The 19321-nt window shown below is 39.8% G+C and overlaps 1 protein-coding gene across 1 annotated transcript in view; it reads right to left on the bottom strand.

Annotated features, from left to right (window-relative positions):
- The window catches only part of LOC139943571 (protein phosphatase 1 regulatory subunit 21-like), a 94201-nt gene that overhangs the window by 56883 nt on the left and 17997 nt on the right, over positions 1-19321 (bottom strand). The window contains exons 13-16 of the mRNA XM_071940339.1: positions 18533-18700; positions 17620-17814; positions 16099-16275; positions 14806-14958 (exon numbers count right to left, since the gene is read on the bottom strand). Of these exons, the coding sequence (XP_071796440.1) occupies positions 14806-14958; positions 16099-16275; positions 17620-17814; positions 18533-18700 (693 nt within the window). The remainder of the gene's footprint in view (positions 1-14805; positions 14959-16098; positions 16276-17619; positions 17815-18532; positions 18701-19321) is intronic.

Raw genomic sequence — 19321 nt, 5'->3', positions numbered from 1 at the left:
CCCCACCAAAAGGTTGCTGACATTGCTGAAAGGCGCATGATCAGGCTAACCACATGGATGCACAGCTGACCACTAGAAATTCAAAAGGGGCTTTCACATCCAGCTTTGCGATTACGTAACCAAAACCCTCATGCAGGGTCAAGTCACTGAGGACAGAGAATGATACCCTGTGGTGGCCCTACTGGGGGTCTAGGTCTTTAGATGAGAGTGGAAGGTGAGGGATAGGGATAAGGAGCTGTGAGTGGGCTGAACATTCAACCATAGAGAAAGGGTCCTGTCACTATGACTCAACTACGTACATTTTCATTAGTTTTTTAATATGGGAATAAAAAAGTAGGCTAAGATGTATCAAATGGCTGTATGGCTGTTGGGTCGTGGCCGTTTTATAAAGGAGCTAGCCAAATGCAAGCATCCCAATGATACAGATAAGGAGCTGTGAGTGGGCTCAACATTCAACCATAGAGAAAGGGTATTTTCACTTAGACTCAACTATGTACAGATAGGGGAACATTTTCATTAGTTGTTAATACGGGAATAAAAGAGTAGGCTAAGATGTATCAAATGGCTGTATGGCTGTTGGGTCGTGGCCGTTTTATAAAGGAGCTAGCCAAAATCAAGCATCCCAATGATACAGATAAGGAGCTGTGAGTGGGCTCAACATTCAACCATAGAGAAATCGTCCTTTCACTTAGACTCAACTATGTACAGATAGGGGAACATTTTCATTAGTTGTTAATACGGAAATAAAAGAGTAGGCTAAGATGTATCAAATGGCTGTATAAAACCAGTTGGGTCGTGGCCGTTTGATGAAGGAGACAGCCGAATGCAAATATCCAAATGATATAGATAAACAGCTGTGAGTGGGCTCATTATTCAACCATAGAGAAAAAGATCTTTGATTCAACTATTCCTGGTACAAGACGTTCCTGTTGAGTTGGTCAATCGCTTATGGTAATACCGTAGCCTAATACTTCTCAGACGCAACAAAGGCGATTGCCTCCATGCCCCATAGTCATTGCCTTGATGCCCTTGAAATGCTCACAGTAGCAATTTACAATTTCCTCATGTTGTAGGGTGCCCTTTACAAATAGAGCTGCTTAATCAGAAAATAATTTTTCTGCTTAGCAGAAATGAGCAGGATTACAGCGCCAAATTGTACATGTGACATGGTAGACGGGCAGGTAAGCTTATACTGGTAAGCATATAATGTGCTAAGCTACATGTACTTTGTGAAAAGCAGCTCCATGACATTGGGCCCTGGTCATTAGAGAAGAGAGATCATGGCATTCTGATTGTTATGTACCCCATGTTTACCCGTACCTCCTAGTTGGCTGGGGACCTACCCTCTTTAACACTCCCACCCGGTAGCACCAGGGTTAAAGATACACTACACAAATTAATTTTTTAAGAGGAAATTTCATTCTAAACCACTGTTTTCTTCAACACACCACACAACCAACATCCTGAACAAGGCACAATTACAAACCGAAAGTATGGGACACACATGTCAGTATAGTTGGGAATTTCTCTCCCACCTAAAACTGATCACAAATCTTGTTTGAACTTCACCAATCAAGTGTCACAAAATTTTTCATTCATAACCACTGACTGGAAACTTTAAACTCTGGTGCATTCGAAAGAAAAAAATTCATTACAAACTAACTGGGGTTTTTCAACACACATCAATATTGATGGAAATATTTCTGCTACCTAAAACTGATCACAAGTCTCTTTTTAACTTTACAAATCAAGTGTCACACCATTAACTTTTCACAAACACCGACTGATCAGCATTTGAAAGAGAAAAATACATGAACAATTCTAGCTGTTTTTGTCAACACACCAACATACAACCATCATCTTAAACAAGTCAAATTAGAAATAAAAAGTATGGGACACACATGTAAGTAAATATAGAAATATTGTTGTTACTAAAACTGAGTCTTTTTTGTTTTAAATTTATCAATCAAATATCACACCATTAATTTTTCATCCGTTGACGAACACAGATTGGGACTTCAAACTCTGATGCATAAAAGAATGCATAATTAACTCCCCAGTGGAAACTAATGAGCAACCGCGGGTAGCATCACACGCTAAACTACGCACATCTCTCAAAAAAACAAATTCCGTTTACACATCGCCAATCCACATCATGCAAATATCCCACCGTGATGAATTTACTCAAAACAAACTCATCCCGCTGTGTGGGTGTGTGGGAAAAAGTCAGCGATGCCGCCGTTGTGTAGCATGATAAAGATGGGTAGAACATAAACAAAAAATATCTTGGATACAATTTCAGAAAAAAATTTATCTGTGAGAGTCTACTTAGGGTCACGCGTGGTTAGCTGACCAGCCGGTCGATGATCGGGGTGGAACAACTCTTAACAACACTGGCATTGTGTGAACCCTGAGCTGATGTGAAAGTCAAACACTATATGGACAATGACCCCGACAGGTTGCCAGACAAAGTCACTGCCTTCCGTGTGTTGAGGTAGCGGTCAGTGCCTTGAACATGCTTGAACCAAGGGTTGGGGTCAGCCAGGGTATGAACAGGACATCCAAAGTCATTGATGTGTACTTTGAATAGGTGGGGGGGGGGTAGCTCGCTGTGACTGCTCAATAGGCCCTGCAGTGAAGTCAGGGTTGGGGCAAAGAGAATGCTAACTCATTGTGTGTGTAGTGAGCGGAGTGTGATTACTGGCTCCTAACACACTACCCCTGGGTACATGGGTTGTTCCATTTGTAACACGGGGATTCCGAGTCATGTATTTCTTTTAGAGACCCAAACATAGCATGGACGGATCACCATAGAATGGATGGATCACAAGAAAAATCACCCTAACTCTAACCAATGGTTGAGTCGTTGAGCATAAATTAATTGTCAGTGATAGAATCTGTAGTTTTACAGATGTCTGGAAACTTGAATGAGTATTTTCTTCATCTGTCACTCAGATACATTTGGTATAAGGGACTTTCATCTAGCATATTTGTTTAGTCTTGCATACACGCAATAACATGCTCACAATTTGTGTAGAGTCTGTCAGTCTTTTATACATAGTACATGAACAATGTACTATAGTCACTTAGGCTATTCAAAGTACGCAGGAGTTTACAAAAGCCACCAACCAGCAAACACAATATGCTGGCACCAGTGCTGTACCCTGTCTTTCAAGCAAATGTAATAATAATAATAATAATGTAAGCTCTTACAAACGAGAACATTTTCTCATTAGTCAGTGAATGTTCAATTCGTGTTAACAGTTTAAAGACACTGGACACTATTGGTAATTGTCAAAGGCCAGTCTTCCCACTTGGTGTATCTCAACATATATGCACGAAGTAACAAAACTGTGAAAAAGTGAACTCAATTTGTCGTCGGAGTTGCGAGACAATAATGTAAGAAAAAACACCCTTGTCACACGAAGTTGTGTGCTTTCAGATGCTTGATTTCGGGACCGCAAAATCTAATTCTGAGATCTTGAAATCAAGTTCATGGAAAATTACTTCTGTCTCAAAAACTACGTTACTTCAGAAGGGAGCCGTTTCTCACACTGTTTTATACTATCAACAGCTCTCCATTGCTTGTTATCAAGTAAGTTTTTATGCTTAAAATTATTTTGAGTAATTACCAATAGTTTCCACTGCCTTTAATCACAACCATGGTTGAACTCAGAAAATACTACAAGCGTTGCTGCTTTCCATTATTACATTGCAAGTGGGGAAAGTTCACAAACATTTTAACTGCCAAAGGTAAAAGCAAAGTATACCTTTGGTTTTCCAAACTGTTTGATTAATTTAATCTAAGATAAATGTAGATGTAGACAATAAAACTAACTTGTCGTGAAAAGTTTCAATTCAAAAGGTGGTCGCAATTTTTAGATATTGCCAAAAATCCGGAGTGTAATTGACTGGCAGTCACTTCTCAGCTTCAAATTATGGGAGATATAAACTGATATCTTTTTTAAACACATTACTTTGAAGTGAAATGTTTCTCAAATTGCTTTTTACGTTCAAAAGCTGATGAAGGTTTCTTACCATTGTCCTCATTGCCATTAATGGGTCTATGTACTTTTTCCCGACACAAAACACAGATTTACATTAAACTTACATGGTTTGAAGATAACTATAGTAGAAAGCTTCCCTTGAAATTTTACTTACTGAGGTGCTGCAGTTTTTCAGAAAGGAGTAAAACAAATAATTTTCGTCTCAGTTTTAGCATGTAAAAATGTATTAACCAGTGATGATATGTTTATGGTATAATATCATAACTGTTTAATGGGTTTTTACATGCTAAAATAATTTTTGTCTCACTGAGATGAAAATTATTTTGTGACTTATCTTACTCATTTCTCAAAAGCTACAGAACCGTAGTTAATAATATTTAAAGGGAAGCTTTCCACTATCATTATCTTCAATCCTTGTAAGTTTAATGTAAATCTGTGGACATTTTTAAAAAGTACCCGAATCGTTTAATCAAGTGATTAACAAACGTATACCTTTCCTTTAACCTACATTTAGCTGCGTCTAAAATGCATCACCAAACAAAAAAAGACCTAGATATTTATTTTTAAAAAGATGCATCAGAGTTAAGAATGAGGGCAGATTAACTGGTCGCCTACATGTTCAAGATTGTCTCGAGAGATCAGGTATTAAAAAAGCTTAGGGTCCCAGTCCCTTCACCTTCCATCAAATCATCGGGACGACACGGACAAATAGAGAAGTATGCCAGCGATAGTGATGTAAGGATGTATCGTGGGGATACTGGAGGCATCGTTGGCTTTCTCTCTCACTTAATATCGGCGTAAGATATCATGTGTGCTTTTCACTTCAATTCGTTTGCGAGTCACTGACAAAGCAACTTGACAATCACTTCTGAACTGATGACCGATTTATTGAAGGATTAGTCACTAGGCATTACTGGTCATTCCACTCTATCTGTAGGGAGGGTTTGGTGATCAGCTTGTCTTTTGTCCCAGGTTGATTTTTGTTTTTGTTAAAGGGGAGGTTTACATGGTAATCACTCTTAAAATGAATGGCAAAAAGAACTTTTGGTTAGAAGCCTACAACAGCTTTCCTTAATAAGTATAAAGCATTTTGAGAAGAATTTCACTTTGAAGTAATGGTTAGGTAAAAAAATGTTTATATCCACAAAAACTGAATCTGAGAAGCAATACTGACAGTCAATTACGAATTATTTATTCTGCGCCGACCTAACCGCTACGAATTTTCCGCTTTAAAAAAAACAAAAAAACACAATAACCTTTGAAATGAAATGTTCACAGGTTAGTTTTATTGTAGTTATTTATATAGGATTAAAACAATCAAACGGTTCCAAAAACCTTGAACATTTTCTGCTAAGCAAAACTGAGCAGGAAACCAGTCACAGATTGTACACGTGACATGGTACTTCGGCTGGTAACCTTACTCTGGTAAGCATTGTTGTGCTTAGCCACTTCATGCTTAGCTACATTTCTGTTACAATGGTAACTGTCCTACGCGTAACCCACCACGCCACAGTTCATGCACTTTGTTCTTGTCGTTTCTTTAATCTCTTCAGTTGTTTTTAAAACTCCTCAGGTCGCCCTGAGCTGAGCTGGATAGACAGTGTGACAAGGTGGAGTGTTCAAGAGCGGAGAATTGCGGGGAATGAAAGAGAAAAGGTGATGGCAGTGACCGCAGGTATGCGCCTCCGTTATAATCTGAGGTTGAGGCGGCCACGGATGCAAGTCTATCCTGCAACATGATGAGTTTGACATAGAGCTAGATAGCTCAGTTGGTAGAGCAACAGGGGGTCGATTTCACAAAGAAATTTATAATAATAATATAATAATAATTTGGGGGGCTAATCATCCTTACTCGCAGCTAAGAGCTGAATTGCGAAGGACGCGGCTACAACGTGTTCGAGAAGCTGGTATGCAAGGGCCCCTTTGGCTGCCAGCCACATCAACTCATAATGACCACGGAGCACAGCCAAAGATCGAAAGTGTTTGATTTTTTATTCCCGAGGGAGGAAAACCGTGTGGTATGGAAAACCCTCGTGGCACAGCAGAGAACCAACGCACAACTCAACTCACATATGGCCCCGGCCGGGAATCGAACCGGGGTCACCTTAGTGACTGAGAGCGAGCGCTTTACGCACAAGCAAACCATGCCACCCATGACTAGTCCTAGTCCTTACCTAGGAGATCTATAGATATTAAAAACTTACGGCTAGTCAAGATGAGTAACTATTTGTGAAATCCACCCCAGCACGTTAATCTAGAGGTTGCAGGTTCAGTCCCACTCTAGTCAAATTTTCTTTATTGAACCAAAAATATTTCAAATGAACTTGAAACTGCCTAACCCAACAGAAATATATTATAATGCATTTCTAACTGTCCTAGTATACCTCCATTTCATACTGCATCATAATACAACATTGGTTGAATTCGAAACATTGTGAAAAAAACCTTGCTTTCAAATTGTTCAGCAGAGCCTATAGCAGTTCCTATAGCAGAAACCAGGCCAAGGTTAGGAGGGTTCGATTACTATAACAAGATGGATTCCCAGCAGTTAATTATTTTAATCATGGGCTTATTTGCTTCAGGCAATACAAGGGAGCCAATCCCCAGCATGGCGTCGTTAAATGAAGAGTGAAAGATGAAAAGAGGCAGAAAGAAAAATATAGAAAAAGAAAGACTGGCGCTTCTTCTTCGACTGCTGTCTCATATTCCAAATGATCTTCCAAGATGTGGCCACACTGGCTGGGCCTAAGATTATAGAGCTGCTACAAATAAGCTTAGCAATAAGCATAAAACAATTCTGCTTAGCAGAAGGAAAATATAGAATCAGAAAGACTGGCGCTTCTTCTTCGACTGCTGTCTCAGAGTTCAAACGATGTTTCAAGATGTGGCCACTTTGTATGGACCGAATTTCATCAATCTGCTTCAGCACACAAAGTAGCTTAATACAAAACAATTCTGCTTAGCAGAAGGAAAATATAAACCATTTCACCCAACTGGTTACTAATTCCAGTCACACAATCGACCACTGAAACAACACATCACAGTTTCTTCTAGTAATTAACTGGAAAACCCTGAACTATAAAGTCATATTTTTTTTCAAAAACTATGTAAGAATTCAATATGATGAAAAGCCTTGATCTGTTTGATTTTGGCGTCAGGGAAGGGCGACAATTGCAATTTGCTGTACCGTGAAAGATCAATGTGAAACGTCTGGAAAAACACGCTGTCTGCCTTCACCCTGCTCTGGTCTACAAAATGAACAACTACACACCTTGTCCAAGTCTAGAGCCTCAGACAGTTGTCTGCCAAGCTTTTTAAAAACAAACGAGATCGAGGGGGGAAATAAAATTAAACGCCCATTTCAAACAACGCGGTCTGCAAATATATGTATCCTTGAACTGTTTTTATTCCCGTTCCAGAAAAGTCTGATTGCAGCACGGTCCCTCCATAGTGAGACAGCCCGACTAAAAAATGGTGGTTCTTTATATACGATCATTTCTGGTTAAATTTAGGGCGTTTTTTCCATTTCAAAGTTTCAAAATCTTATGTATGGATGAGAATATAACCGGCTTGATACTTCATGGAGGCAATGAAGACGACTGCCTCTATGCCCCCTGGTCATTTGCCTCGGTGCCCTTGAAATGCTCCAGTAAAAATTTACAATTTCGTCACAGGGTACCCTTTATCAAGGAGAAAATGCCTTGGTGCCCTTTCAAAAATGGAGCAATACCGGCCTGATTATGTCCTAGTGTGGCCTCTTTTTACACTTTCATTCTGTTTTTATGACAAAACAGCTTATCTCTAACTTCCTTTTCTCAAAACGTAATTTTTCAAGTTGTTCATAGCTGTTTTGCCTTTTTTGCTTTTGTTTTTGAAAGAAGCATTTCGAACTGCGTCTCAATTTTACAAATCGGTTAACAAAACCCAATATTATGCAGCCATTAGGCAGACAAAATATTGACTTGCAACCTTGCATGCAATAGATGATGCATGCACTAGACAGAACAAAAAAAAACAGTCGATCAACTCGCAACAATATCTTTAAAAAAAATTACACGACTTTCAAACAGACAATACACTTCAGCTATTAGCGAAAGATTCTGTCTGAGCTAAACAAACTCCGCCGCTGCGACTTTTGTGAAATTGAGCTGATGAACCCTGGGGAGGGGGTTGAACTTTGTGTGGGAGTACGCCGTCATCATGCAAGTTTTTTTTTTTTGTATATTTTTGTAAAAATCTGACTGTGGGAATCGGCAAGAGAGAAGAAAAAAAAATTAAGAAATCACATTCATGGCGAGAGGATAATGACCTTATCTCACCTCTCGGTTACTGAACTGAGTAGCTCTAAGAATAAACCCTTTCTTTTTTCTGATCACTGGATCCGTTGTGATGCCCATAGGGGGGTTAGTAACCTCTGGTGTACTGAACCTTTCCCCGTCGTCGGCAGGAGGGGGGTACTCATGTATTCCATCCCTCCTGATCTTGTAATTAATGAGCGTTATTCGGAGAGTTTTTTTTTTAATGTATAAGCGAGTGTTATGCAACATTGCACAATGGTCCTAATGAGACAGTGTACCATCCGGCTGTCCCATCCCATTCTGCGGTTTTATCCGATAAGAGGGGGGGGGGTGTCGGCAGTGAGATACGACAACAAAAGACTGGAGAATCTACCAGCGTTAATCTCTAAAAAAAAATTAAGGGGCTTTTTTGTTTTGTTTGTATGAGGCAAATCTAATAGAATGCTAAAAAAAATCTCAATAATTGAGTGCAGATACGCACACATTTTGGCGGACACACCAACAAATATTGTTTTAAACCACCCGCAGCGGGAAATATGACAACAACAGACTGGAGTATCTTGTGGCTTTAATCTCTGGAAAAATCTAGTGGAATTGTTTTGTTTTGCCCGTGGGGCAAATCTAATGGAATACTCAGGTCCTCTAAAACATCTCAATAACTGAGTGCAGATACGCACACATTTTTGCAGACACACCAGCAAATATTGTTTTAAGCCACCAGCAGCAAGATATAAGACAACAAAAGACTAGAGTATCTACTCACTGGTTCTAATATCTGGAAAAATCTGGGGGCATTTTTGCTTGTAGGGCAAATCTAGTGGAATGCTAAGGTCCAAAATCTCAGTAATTTAAATGGAAATGTACGACATTTCACCTGAGGCATTCAAAGATGACGATATGACACAAATTTGATTGATTCAGAGGCAAAGTTTTTCCACATGCACAAGCTAGTGTATCAAGCCGATACGCGTGAATTGCGTGCTGATAAGCGCATATTTTGCCTGCAGCCAGAATTATGGCACCCAGAATTATGGGTGCTGATACACGGACATTTCGACGGATATACAAACAAGTATATATATATATATATATTTTTTTTAATAATTAAGAGAAAACCACAGCAGCAAGAATTATGACAACAAATGACTGGAGTACATGTATCTGTTGGCATTAATCTCTGGAAGAATATGGTGGAATGTTTGTTTGCCCGTGGGACAAATCTAATGGGATGCTACAGTCTTCTTGTCTTCTCCGAAATCTGAATAATTTAAATGGAAATGCACAACATTACACCCAAAAACCAACATCTTAACCACCAGAAACACCCACAATCAAGTCTGCAGGAACACAAACAACTGTGAGCAGAGAGGCTTAGTCCCCCTGCCTTAGTCTGGCAGTACGAAGAATAAACAGAAACAGTTTTTTTAAGCAAAAACTCCATCAAGTTTACACTGTTGCAACGTGGAGCCTCGCTAAGCAGTACTAAGCAGTATGGGGGCAACTGCCCCTGGTCATTGCCTTGCTGCCCTTTCAAACTGTCCAACAGTTTACATGTACATTCTGTTCATAGAGGCTCCATAAGGAAATTCCAGTTGGCCTTAAAAAGAGCGCCCCGTCAGGCCTGCCATCTCACAGCCGATGAGAATAGACGAAAATGTCGGTCATGAACGTCTCCTATAACCAGACTCAGAACCACCAGACACAACCGCAATCAAGTCTGCAGCAGTACAGCGACTGTGAGCAGGAGGCTCAGCGGATAGCCCCCTGCTTCTATTTAGTCTGGCAAGGGTACGAACACAAAAACAGTAACCAGTTTTTAACACAAATTCCATTAAGTTTACATTGTTGCAATCCGGTGCCTCGCTCAATTTTGCTCAGCCAAAAAAATTGCTAACCTACATTTGTACATGTAAGCAGTATTTTCTGCCTAACAATTGCCCCTGGTCATTGCCTTGCTGCCCTTTCAAACTGTCCAACAGTTTACATGTACATTCTGTTCATAGAGGCTCCATAAGGAAATTCCGGTTGGCCTTAAAAAAGAGCGCCCCGTCAGGCCTGCCATCTCACAGCCGATGAGAATAGACGAAAATGTCGGTCATGAACGTCTCCTATAACCAGACTCAGAACCACCAGACACAACCGCAATCAAGTCTGCAGCAGTACAGCGACTGTGAGCAGGAGGCTCAGCGGATAGCCCCCTGCTTCTATTTAGTCTGGCAAGGGTACGAACACAAAAACAGTAACCAGTTTTTAACACAAATTCCATTAAGTTTACATTGTTGCAATCCGGTGCCTCGCTCAATTTTGCTCAGCCAAAAAAATTGCTAACCTACATTTGTACATGTAAGCAGTATTTTCTGCTTAACAATTGCCCCTGGTCATTGCCTCGCTGCCCTTTCAAACTGTCCTACAGTTTACATGTAGGTTCATAGAAGTTCCATCTACTTAGGGAATTCCGCCTTGCCCTTAAAAAAGAGCGCCCCGTCAGGCTTGCCATCTCACAGCCGATGAGAAATGGATGAGAAAGTCGGTCATGAATGTCTCCAATAACTAAAACCACCAGACACAACCGCAATCAAGTCTACCCCAACACAGACAACTAAGAGCAGGAGGCTTAGCTCCCCCGCTTCTATTTAGTCTAGCAGTGCGAACACAAAAATCACTAGCCTGGGTAGAGTTTCTCCACAAGTAGGTTACAGGGTCACCCTGTCCGAACCAGGTGCTCTGTATTTCTAATAGGGGAACGTCTTGAGTCTGAGTCACCCCCAATCCATGTTGATCATTTCCTTCAGGAAATACGAACACACCTGTTACACAATCACTGGTCTAATTCGTAGTGATATACGTGCTAATCTTATCCCTACATGGAGTGGGCGGAGGGAGGGGAGGGCCCGCTGAAGCCGGGGGCGTTAAAGGGTTTTGATACCTTTTGTAAAAAGTCAAAGTTTTTTCATGCTTTTTGTCTTCATCTTGACACATTTCACACCACATTCCTTTAAAGGGAATGGTGTCGCAAAATGCTATATCAACAGCTGCAGTGCTTTTTACCAAGAAGGCATGAGTTTTTATGGTCATTATTTTTTTGAGTAATTATCAAAGATATACCTTCCGTTTAAAGGGCTTTAATACCTTTTGTAGATCAGGTTTTGGGCCATGATATGAATCCCTACTCACTGTGAATGAAGTACGTAATACAATTTACCTGCAGAAGTTTCACCTTCAAATATAGGATTCAAACTGCCTCTAGCTACCGGGAAATCCCAATGGTCTAGTTGGTATGACATTGCTCTAGAATTGCAAAGGTCGTGGGTTTGCATCCCACAGGAGAAATTTTTTTCTTTATCCCTGATGTAAATTTCCATCTATTAAGTTTCAGCTTCTTAAGGCGTCAAGTTTTTGAGAGAAAAAAGAGAAAATCGCAGAGCAATGTTTTCAGGAGAGTCGCATAAATCCGTTGGACATGCTTAAGTAATTTTCGTCTCATGAGACGTCATAAAAACAAATTGTCAAATCTTTTTACTCGTTTCTCAAAAACTAAGGCACAGCAGCAAGTAATATTTTGCTTCCTACCATCATTATCTTTAAACCATGTAAGTTTAGTGTAAATGTGTGGAGGTTTGTGTTTTGTGTCATACAAAAAGTACCCAAACCCTTTAAGTGTCAACGTTGGAGGCTGACTTTTGTTACATGTGACTACATCTAGTCCCAGCCAGTCACTTCCTTCAGGTTTTTATTTTTACAGGAGTTACACGTCTAGCTTTTGGTTTCAGTCACTGCCTCCGACTTTAGAAATGAGTCTTTTTGGAATGGTCTATTACAGAAGGGGGAAGGGAAGTACGGACACAACTATTTTTGTTCAGGGGTGTCTCGGTGCGCCGCAGGGGCAGCCATTCCGCTCTGATTCGATAGGGAAAGTGTTGACGAGTGACGTGAATAAAACATGAGGAAGCTCGCGATTGTTTTCATCACAGACGGACAAATTGAACAATTAGAAACTAGAGTGCTATAAGTTGATATTAATAGCCAAGGCAGGTCAATAAGTTTTGGATGAGTGACTTAATTTCTATCCTCTAGTTTGCAATAAACACAAATACAAAATTAAGTAGTGAAAATTTCATCAAATAAAAAAAAAAAAAGTTGAGTTCAGTTTTCAACAGCATTTCCTGACTTAAAAACAAACAACCTTTACTCTGCAGTTTATCAGGAATGAAATAATGATCTTGGCCAGCTGGGTGTTTTGTTTTCTTTTTCATTTGTTAAAATAAAATATATCCTTGCCCAATGGTGCTTGTTGAGTTTTCCTCCCACATCTAAAAACCGAACATCGACTTTCAGTTATTTACTTTGTAGTTTAATCAGGAATGAAATGAAGATCTTGGCCAGCTAGCTATTTTGTCTTCTTTTTTTATTTGTTAATATATAATAAATCTATATATTTATCCTTGCCCAATGGTGCTGGTTTTGGGGGAGTTTTCCATCCACATCTAAAAAATGATTTTCAGTTATTTCTTTTGACCCCACCAACCCACAGTTTCGCAATTGTTAAACACTGACAATTATGAATGCCCCAATAAGTATTCTTATAAATGAACAGGTGTTTAGATTTAGAAACGTTAACTCCTATCTGTTGATTGTTCTACTGCTGGCTTTAATAGGAGTGGTAGCTCTATGAAATCAGGCCCAGACCTGGTACTTTGATCATTGCCTATCTGTGTATTGTTCTACTGTGGGGATTTGATAGGAACGGCAGCTCTACTAAAATCGGGCACAGGCCTGGTACTTCAAAGAAGTAATGGGGGCAATTGCCCTGTGGGATCTTGATAGACATGGCACTAAGCACACACAACCTTAATATCTTCCTTGTAGAGGGACAATATTTACTCCAAGCCACTCAAACTACAGGTATAATGAAAAATAAATATATGGGTTACAATGTACACCAGAGCCAAGACAAGTGTTTGTACAGGAGAGATTGACTGTTTACCAACTTGAGAACAATTGCTCCATTGGAGATGGATACCCAGGAACTGCGCATCTAGACCAAACAATGTCTATAAATATTAAACCTCAAGATATTACATTCTGGCTGATGTGGAGGTACGAAGGCCCAGGGGAGCTGCTAAATACTTGTCCTTAAATCTACATGTATTACATGTATGTAGATTTAAGGAGGAGCGGGGGAAGGGACTTGGAAAAACTGCAATGTAAATGCTTGAGATCGTTGAAAAAACTTTGTGTCTCAATTTTGTGTAAACACATGTAAAAGAACCCAGTGCACTTATCGAAAACAGAAGGGGTTCGCCCCAGTGTTCCTGGCTGGATTGGCAGCATATTGCGCCACAGCACCTTGTAAACCATTACATGGTGCTTAAGGATTAGGTCTTATATCTCAAAATTCGCCCCACTCCTTGCAGTAATAATACCTGGCGCTTTGTATCCTTTGGCAAAAGGCGCGTTATAAAAAAAATACTATACCATTATTATTTTTTTACCCCCTTTTTTCTTGACCCGGATTGTCCTAAAGACGTTACAATATGGCCTCTTTCTTTTCCCCTTTGGCGACGGCTTTACAATTAATTTTAAACACTGTGACAGTATTTGTTTTCTCAACAAGAAGACACTCTATTCAGCTGAAACTTTCCCTGGTAACTTTTATTGCTACCTGTATGACAATTTGGCCGATACTTTTTTATACGCTGACAAAAAACGATCTATGACAATAATGCAACAAGTAACAAAACACCCAATATATGTAAACAATGGGCAACACATTGACAAATGTAATTGATTTAAAAACCTAGGCATTTGAGAGACTCCCTGACACCACTCTGGCTTAAGCCACATTTGTGCACACAACAGACTGTGCATGGGTGATTTGTAGTTATGGTCATTAAAAAAAATTTAAAGAAGATTTTTGCCTGAACATCTGACGTCACACTTCAAGTTCATGAATAACGCCAGATACCAGCCTGATCGGATGCTGCCAGATGTACCTTTGACCTCACATTCATATACGCGGAGATTCGCAGTTAACTCACGCGTACATGTACACATATTACAGAGTGAATAAAATAATACTTCATGAGTTACAAGCATTATGCACACGCTTCATGTAGGCGATCGAAAGTCTAAGCTGACAAACTATTTCATCTCGGACCAATCATAACACAGATACAAAAAGCATACATCACTGCACATTTATCCAATGAAATCATTGGGCATACAACACCAGTGTATGTCTTGACCTGGTGGATAAAGACAGGGGACCAGTCTAAAGCCTGGTTCATTCTTCCTGCGAATGCGAATGCGATACCAATTTCGACGTCACAAATTTGCAAAGATAGTTGAAATGTGCTGAACTCCTGCGGAACATTCGCTACGAAAACAGCCATGTGACATCAAAATTCGCTTTGAACTCACTCTTGCATGAAGTATGAACTGAGCTTTAAAGACGATTTTGTTAGACCACTGACTAAAGTAAACACCAGAGGGCCACTTACCTCCGAGCTGAAGTTGACGACCTTGCCGTCCACGACCTGTCGCTGTGCAGTCAGCTGGGCCAAACGCGTGGTGTAGTGAGATTTGATCAAGTTCTCCCGAGATTTCTCATCGCTTTCACCAAAGTCCATTGTAATTCCCTCCAGCTGGCCGAGCTGTTTGTTTAAAGATAAAATATTGGATTGTAATTTTGATTTTACCCATACACATCGATGGGTAATATTAAGCACAGTATACTCTGTACTTTCCCGAGTTCTGTGACAAAAATCCATCGGCAATACACACGGGTAGGATTCGAACCCACGAACTTTGCATTGCTAGAGCAGATGTCTTACCACTAGACCACCAAGCTAGCCTGGTGGCTAGAGGCAGTTCGAATCCTATGTGTTAGCAAATATTGCATTGGTTGTCATGTTTGTAATATTTTTGGGACAGTTCGCAAGGTGAATCCAAACTAGTGTTGGAGATTTTGAACGATGTATACACGCAGCAGTCATGCTCGCACCATGTTATCAGATTCATATTTAATGAGAGATAGCCCAACAACACAAGGCCACAGACGCCCACTTCACACTGGGCGTTCAACCCAAATTAACTGCCACCAACTCCTAGGGCTGAAACAGGGTTACCCCCTTCATAGTCTGTAAGGATGTAGGCAGTGCCATCTACTAGGAGACTGGGCCCAATTTCATAGTGCTGCTTAACGGTAAGCAAATTTGCGCGCTTACTTTAGCAGAAAAAATTTGCTTAAGCCTTAGCGTATTTCACAGGTTAGCAGAAAAATTGGGCGGCCATTTTGCGTGTTTACCGCGGATTTGCATTGTGACATCATTTATTTTCGTGCGGTAAGCACCGGAAGGTTAGCATGCCTTTTTTGTGTGCTTACGGTTAGCAGCGCTACGAAATAGAACTTGCAAAGTAAGCACAAAATCGGCCGCTAAGCAGCGCAATGAAATTGGGCCCAGGTTGGTAGAGCAGAATGCACTAGGAACTTTTGTTGTTGAGGCATATTGAATGTTTTAACCAATGAAACATTTATATTGCTTCTAATTGTTTTAGTGTACCACCCCTACTTGAGGTTGTTTCATAAATGTATCTGTCTGCCAAGTCGGGTTCCTCAGTACTTTACAAGGTGTTTTGACATTTTTGTACTCTTCCTAAAACCATTATATTGGTTTTTTTCTTGTAGATCCTTTGAGTTGCAGTTTATAAATTTTTATATGTCATTACTTTATGATTGCTGGCGAATAAAATAAAACGAAATGAAAGCTGATGAGAGCTTTTCACAAACTCACCATAGACGTGTCAATCTGCGGCTGTGACTTCCTTGTCCCTCCTCCATGTCCAGGTATAGTGTCCACTTCACTGGCTTTAGCCATGGCTTGAGCCACCATGGAGCCCTGGTCAACAGGGCTTACCCCTTTTCCTCCAGAGTGTAGCCTCCGTAGCTCCTCTTCAATTACCACACATTTCTGTTGGGAGAGCAATAAGTTTTGTTCATTAATTTTCCCTACTTTGAGCTCCAAACATGGCAACCAAATACATGCACTTTAACCTAAAATACATCATTTTATCATAAAGAACAACATTTCGATCAGTATTCTCTGATTGTCTTCACCAGAAATTGTCAATTAAAACTTTTTTCCAAAGCAGCTCAAATAAATTGGCAATATGGCAAGATTTGAGGAACTTCAAAGATTATTAAAGAGGGGTTTGTACACAAACCAAGGAACTGCCAAATCCGTAAATTGTGTCGCAACGATCGTGTGATCGCAGAATGCGGAATCGCCTTGCCTACTCACAGAACATTAAACCCCCAAATCACTAATCTGTTGTAAATTCTTCACAACTTATGTTTCTGTTGGATCACCCTATTAAAGAATCACATTTACAGAAGTATTGATAGCAAATGGTGCTGTTTGTTTGACCTTGGGTTTTCAGATTTTGGGCCGGGAGTATTACCTTGTTTTACATGTAGCTTGAGTTAAAGCCATTGGACACTTTCGGAACAGATAAAAAATAAAAAATTCACAGATTTACAAATAACTTACAGGGTTTACAGAAGGTAATGGTGAAAGACTTCTCTTGAAATATTATTCCATGAAATGCTTTACTTTTTTGAGAAAACACGAAAACAATTATCAATTCTCCATATCAAGAATAACGGATTTATTTTAAACACATGTCATGACACGGCAAAACGTGAGGAAACATGGGTGGGTTTTCCAGTTTTTTTCTCCCGACTTCGATGACCGATTGAGCCTAAATTTTCACAGGTTTGTTATTTTATATATAAATTGTGATACACGAAGTGTGGGCCTTTTGACAATACTGTTTACCGAAAGTGTCCAATGGCTTTAAGGGACTCATGATATTTGTTTTTACTATTTCTAGGGGACTCAATCTATTGGAAAAATTGTTAAAACTAAATCTTTCAGAGCATCCTATACCTGCTCTTATAAGGAACACATTGCCTTGGATCAGTCGAGTTGGTGTTTGAAAAGCATTTGCAACCGTTTGTTATAAAACGCATATGGGTAGAAAGATGTTGTAAAAGTAGAATACAATGATCCACACAAACATGCCTCGAAATTTTTACCTCGTCGACTAACACGGTCGGCCATTTATAATTGGCCGACCATGTTAGTTCGCAAAGTAAAAAGGAAAACCAAGCAATTTCGAGGCAAATTTGTGTGGATCATTGTATTCTACTACTAAAACATCTTTCCAACCATATGCATTTTATAACAAACGGTTTCAAACGCTTTTTATAGACCAACTCGTCCGATCCAAGGCAACATGTTCCTTGAACCTACCTGAACCTCCTTAGCGAGTTTGATCTGTACCAGTTGGGACTCCAGCTTCCAATGTTCTCTATCCTGCTCTAGTTGACTGATCTTCTCGCTGGTCGATGCAAGCTGCTGGGCTAACCCCTCTTGGCTCTCCGTAGAACTCAGAAGGATGCGCTGGTTACGGACCGCTCGCTCGTAAGGCACAGAGTCAGGGCAAGACTAAGTGAGAAATAGAAGAAGAAATTCAAGTAATCTATGTACCCAAATAAATTATTGGGTTTTTAAAAAGATAAATTTGTTGAACCTTTAAAAGACCTTAGCAAGCAGCTAAAAGTAGTACCGAAATTGCAGTTTTGCGGAGTTGGCACTCATGGACCTCCTCTAAGCATGAGTAAATGCAGCATAAAGCATTCTTTATTATTTTTACTTGTGATTTTTGTAAATTCAAATCGCACTCAGATATCTGTAAAGTTCTTAGTCTTCCGATCTTTCATGGAGAGACCAGAACAGCTTTCTTTGAACTTTGGTTAATTTGCTCCTGTCTTTAACCAAGCATAGAGAGTGGCTGCCTCCTGCAAGGAACAATAAACTTAAGAATTCCGACTCTTTGTCTACTATCAGGTCTAGAACAAACTGCTACAAATATAGTCCCATTCCTTACTTGACTAGCACTTTGAATGTGTAAAATTGCTAGACAGTTGTATGTGTTTATGCTCTATTCTTAAGCCTTTTTAAACTCCCTTTCATTTACCTTTTGTGTGTTTTTTATTGGTGTACATTTTTTACTGCTTGTATATCTGTACTGTAATTCAGCCTCTTAGGCTGCCATAAGCAGATTTGAATAAACCAATAAAAATAATAATAATAATCAAGTTTGCTTGAGACGCACATCTGAGCGTATTTCACACTCATGGATTGATTTGTACTGCATTCTTACCTTTGACAGGGAAGCAATGTACTTAACAGCCTTCAGTCTGAAGACGGACACTGCTGGCGATGTGACAGCGCCCTCAAACTGACTGGTCCCGATGAGAGTATGACCTCTCGTCCGAAAGCCCGCTGGTGCAGAAAGAAACTCCAGGTTGCTCTTGGTGAAATTGGCAATCTGAAAAAAAACGAAAATATAGACCAACATTAAGCATGATATAATAATAACTCTCGTGCTTTTTTCTGTGTGCTTTCTGACTCTCTCTTTATTCATGTATTTCAACTTCACTGCTTTTATATTTAGTTACCTGTTCAGGTTTGCTATGTTGTCATTTAGCCTTCAAGAAAGACTCTTCTAGGGTCGAAACATCAGGCCATTAAAGGGACACGTTGCCTTGGATCGATCGAGTTGGTCTTTGAAAAGCTTTTTTCACCGTTTGTTATAAAATGCATCATGGTTAGAAAGATGTTTTAAAAGTAGAATACAATCATCCACACAAACAAGTCTCAAAATTGCACGGTTTTCCTTTTACCTCGTCGACTAAAACGGTCGGCCATTTATGGGCGTCAAATTTTTGACGCCCATAAATGGCCGACCGTGTTCGTTCGCAAAGTAAAAGGAGAAAGCAATGCAATTTTGAGGCAAATTTGTGTGGATCATTGTATTCTACTTTTACAACATCTTTCTAACCATGATGCATTTGATACTAAACGGTTACAAACACTTTTTATAGACCAACTCGTCCAATTCAAGGCAACGTGTTCCTTTAATTATTTTTTGCATTTATACCTATTGCTT

The sequence above is a fragment of the Asterias amurensis genome, chromosome 1 (assembly GCF_032118995.1).
Source record: "Asterias amurensis chromosome 1, ASM3211899v1".
NCBI lineage: Eukaryota > Metazoa > Echinodermata > Asteroidea > Forcipulatida > Asteriidae > Asterias > Asterias amurensis.
This window is presented reverse-complemented; position numbering and strand designations above follow the sequence as displayed.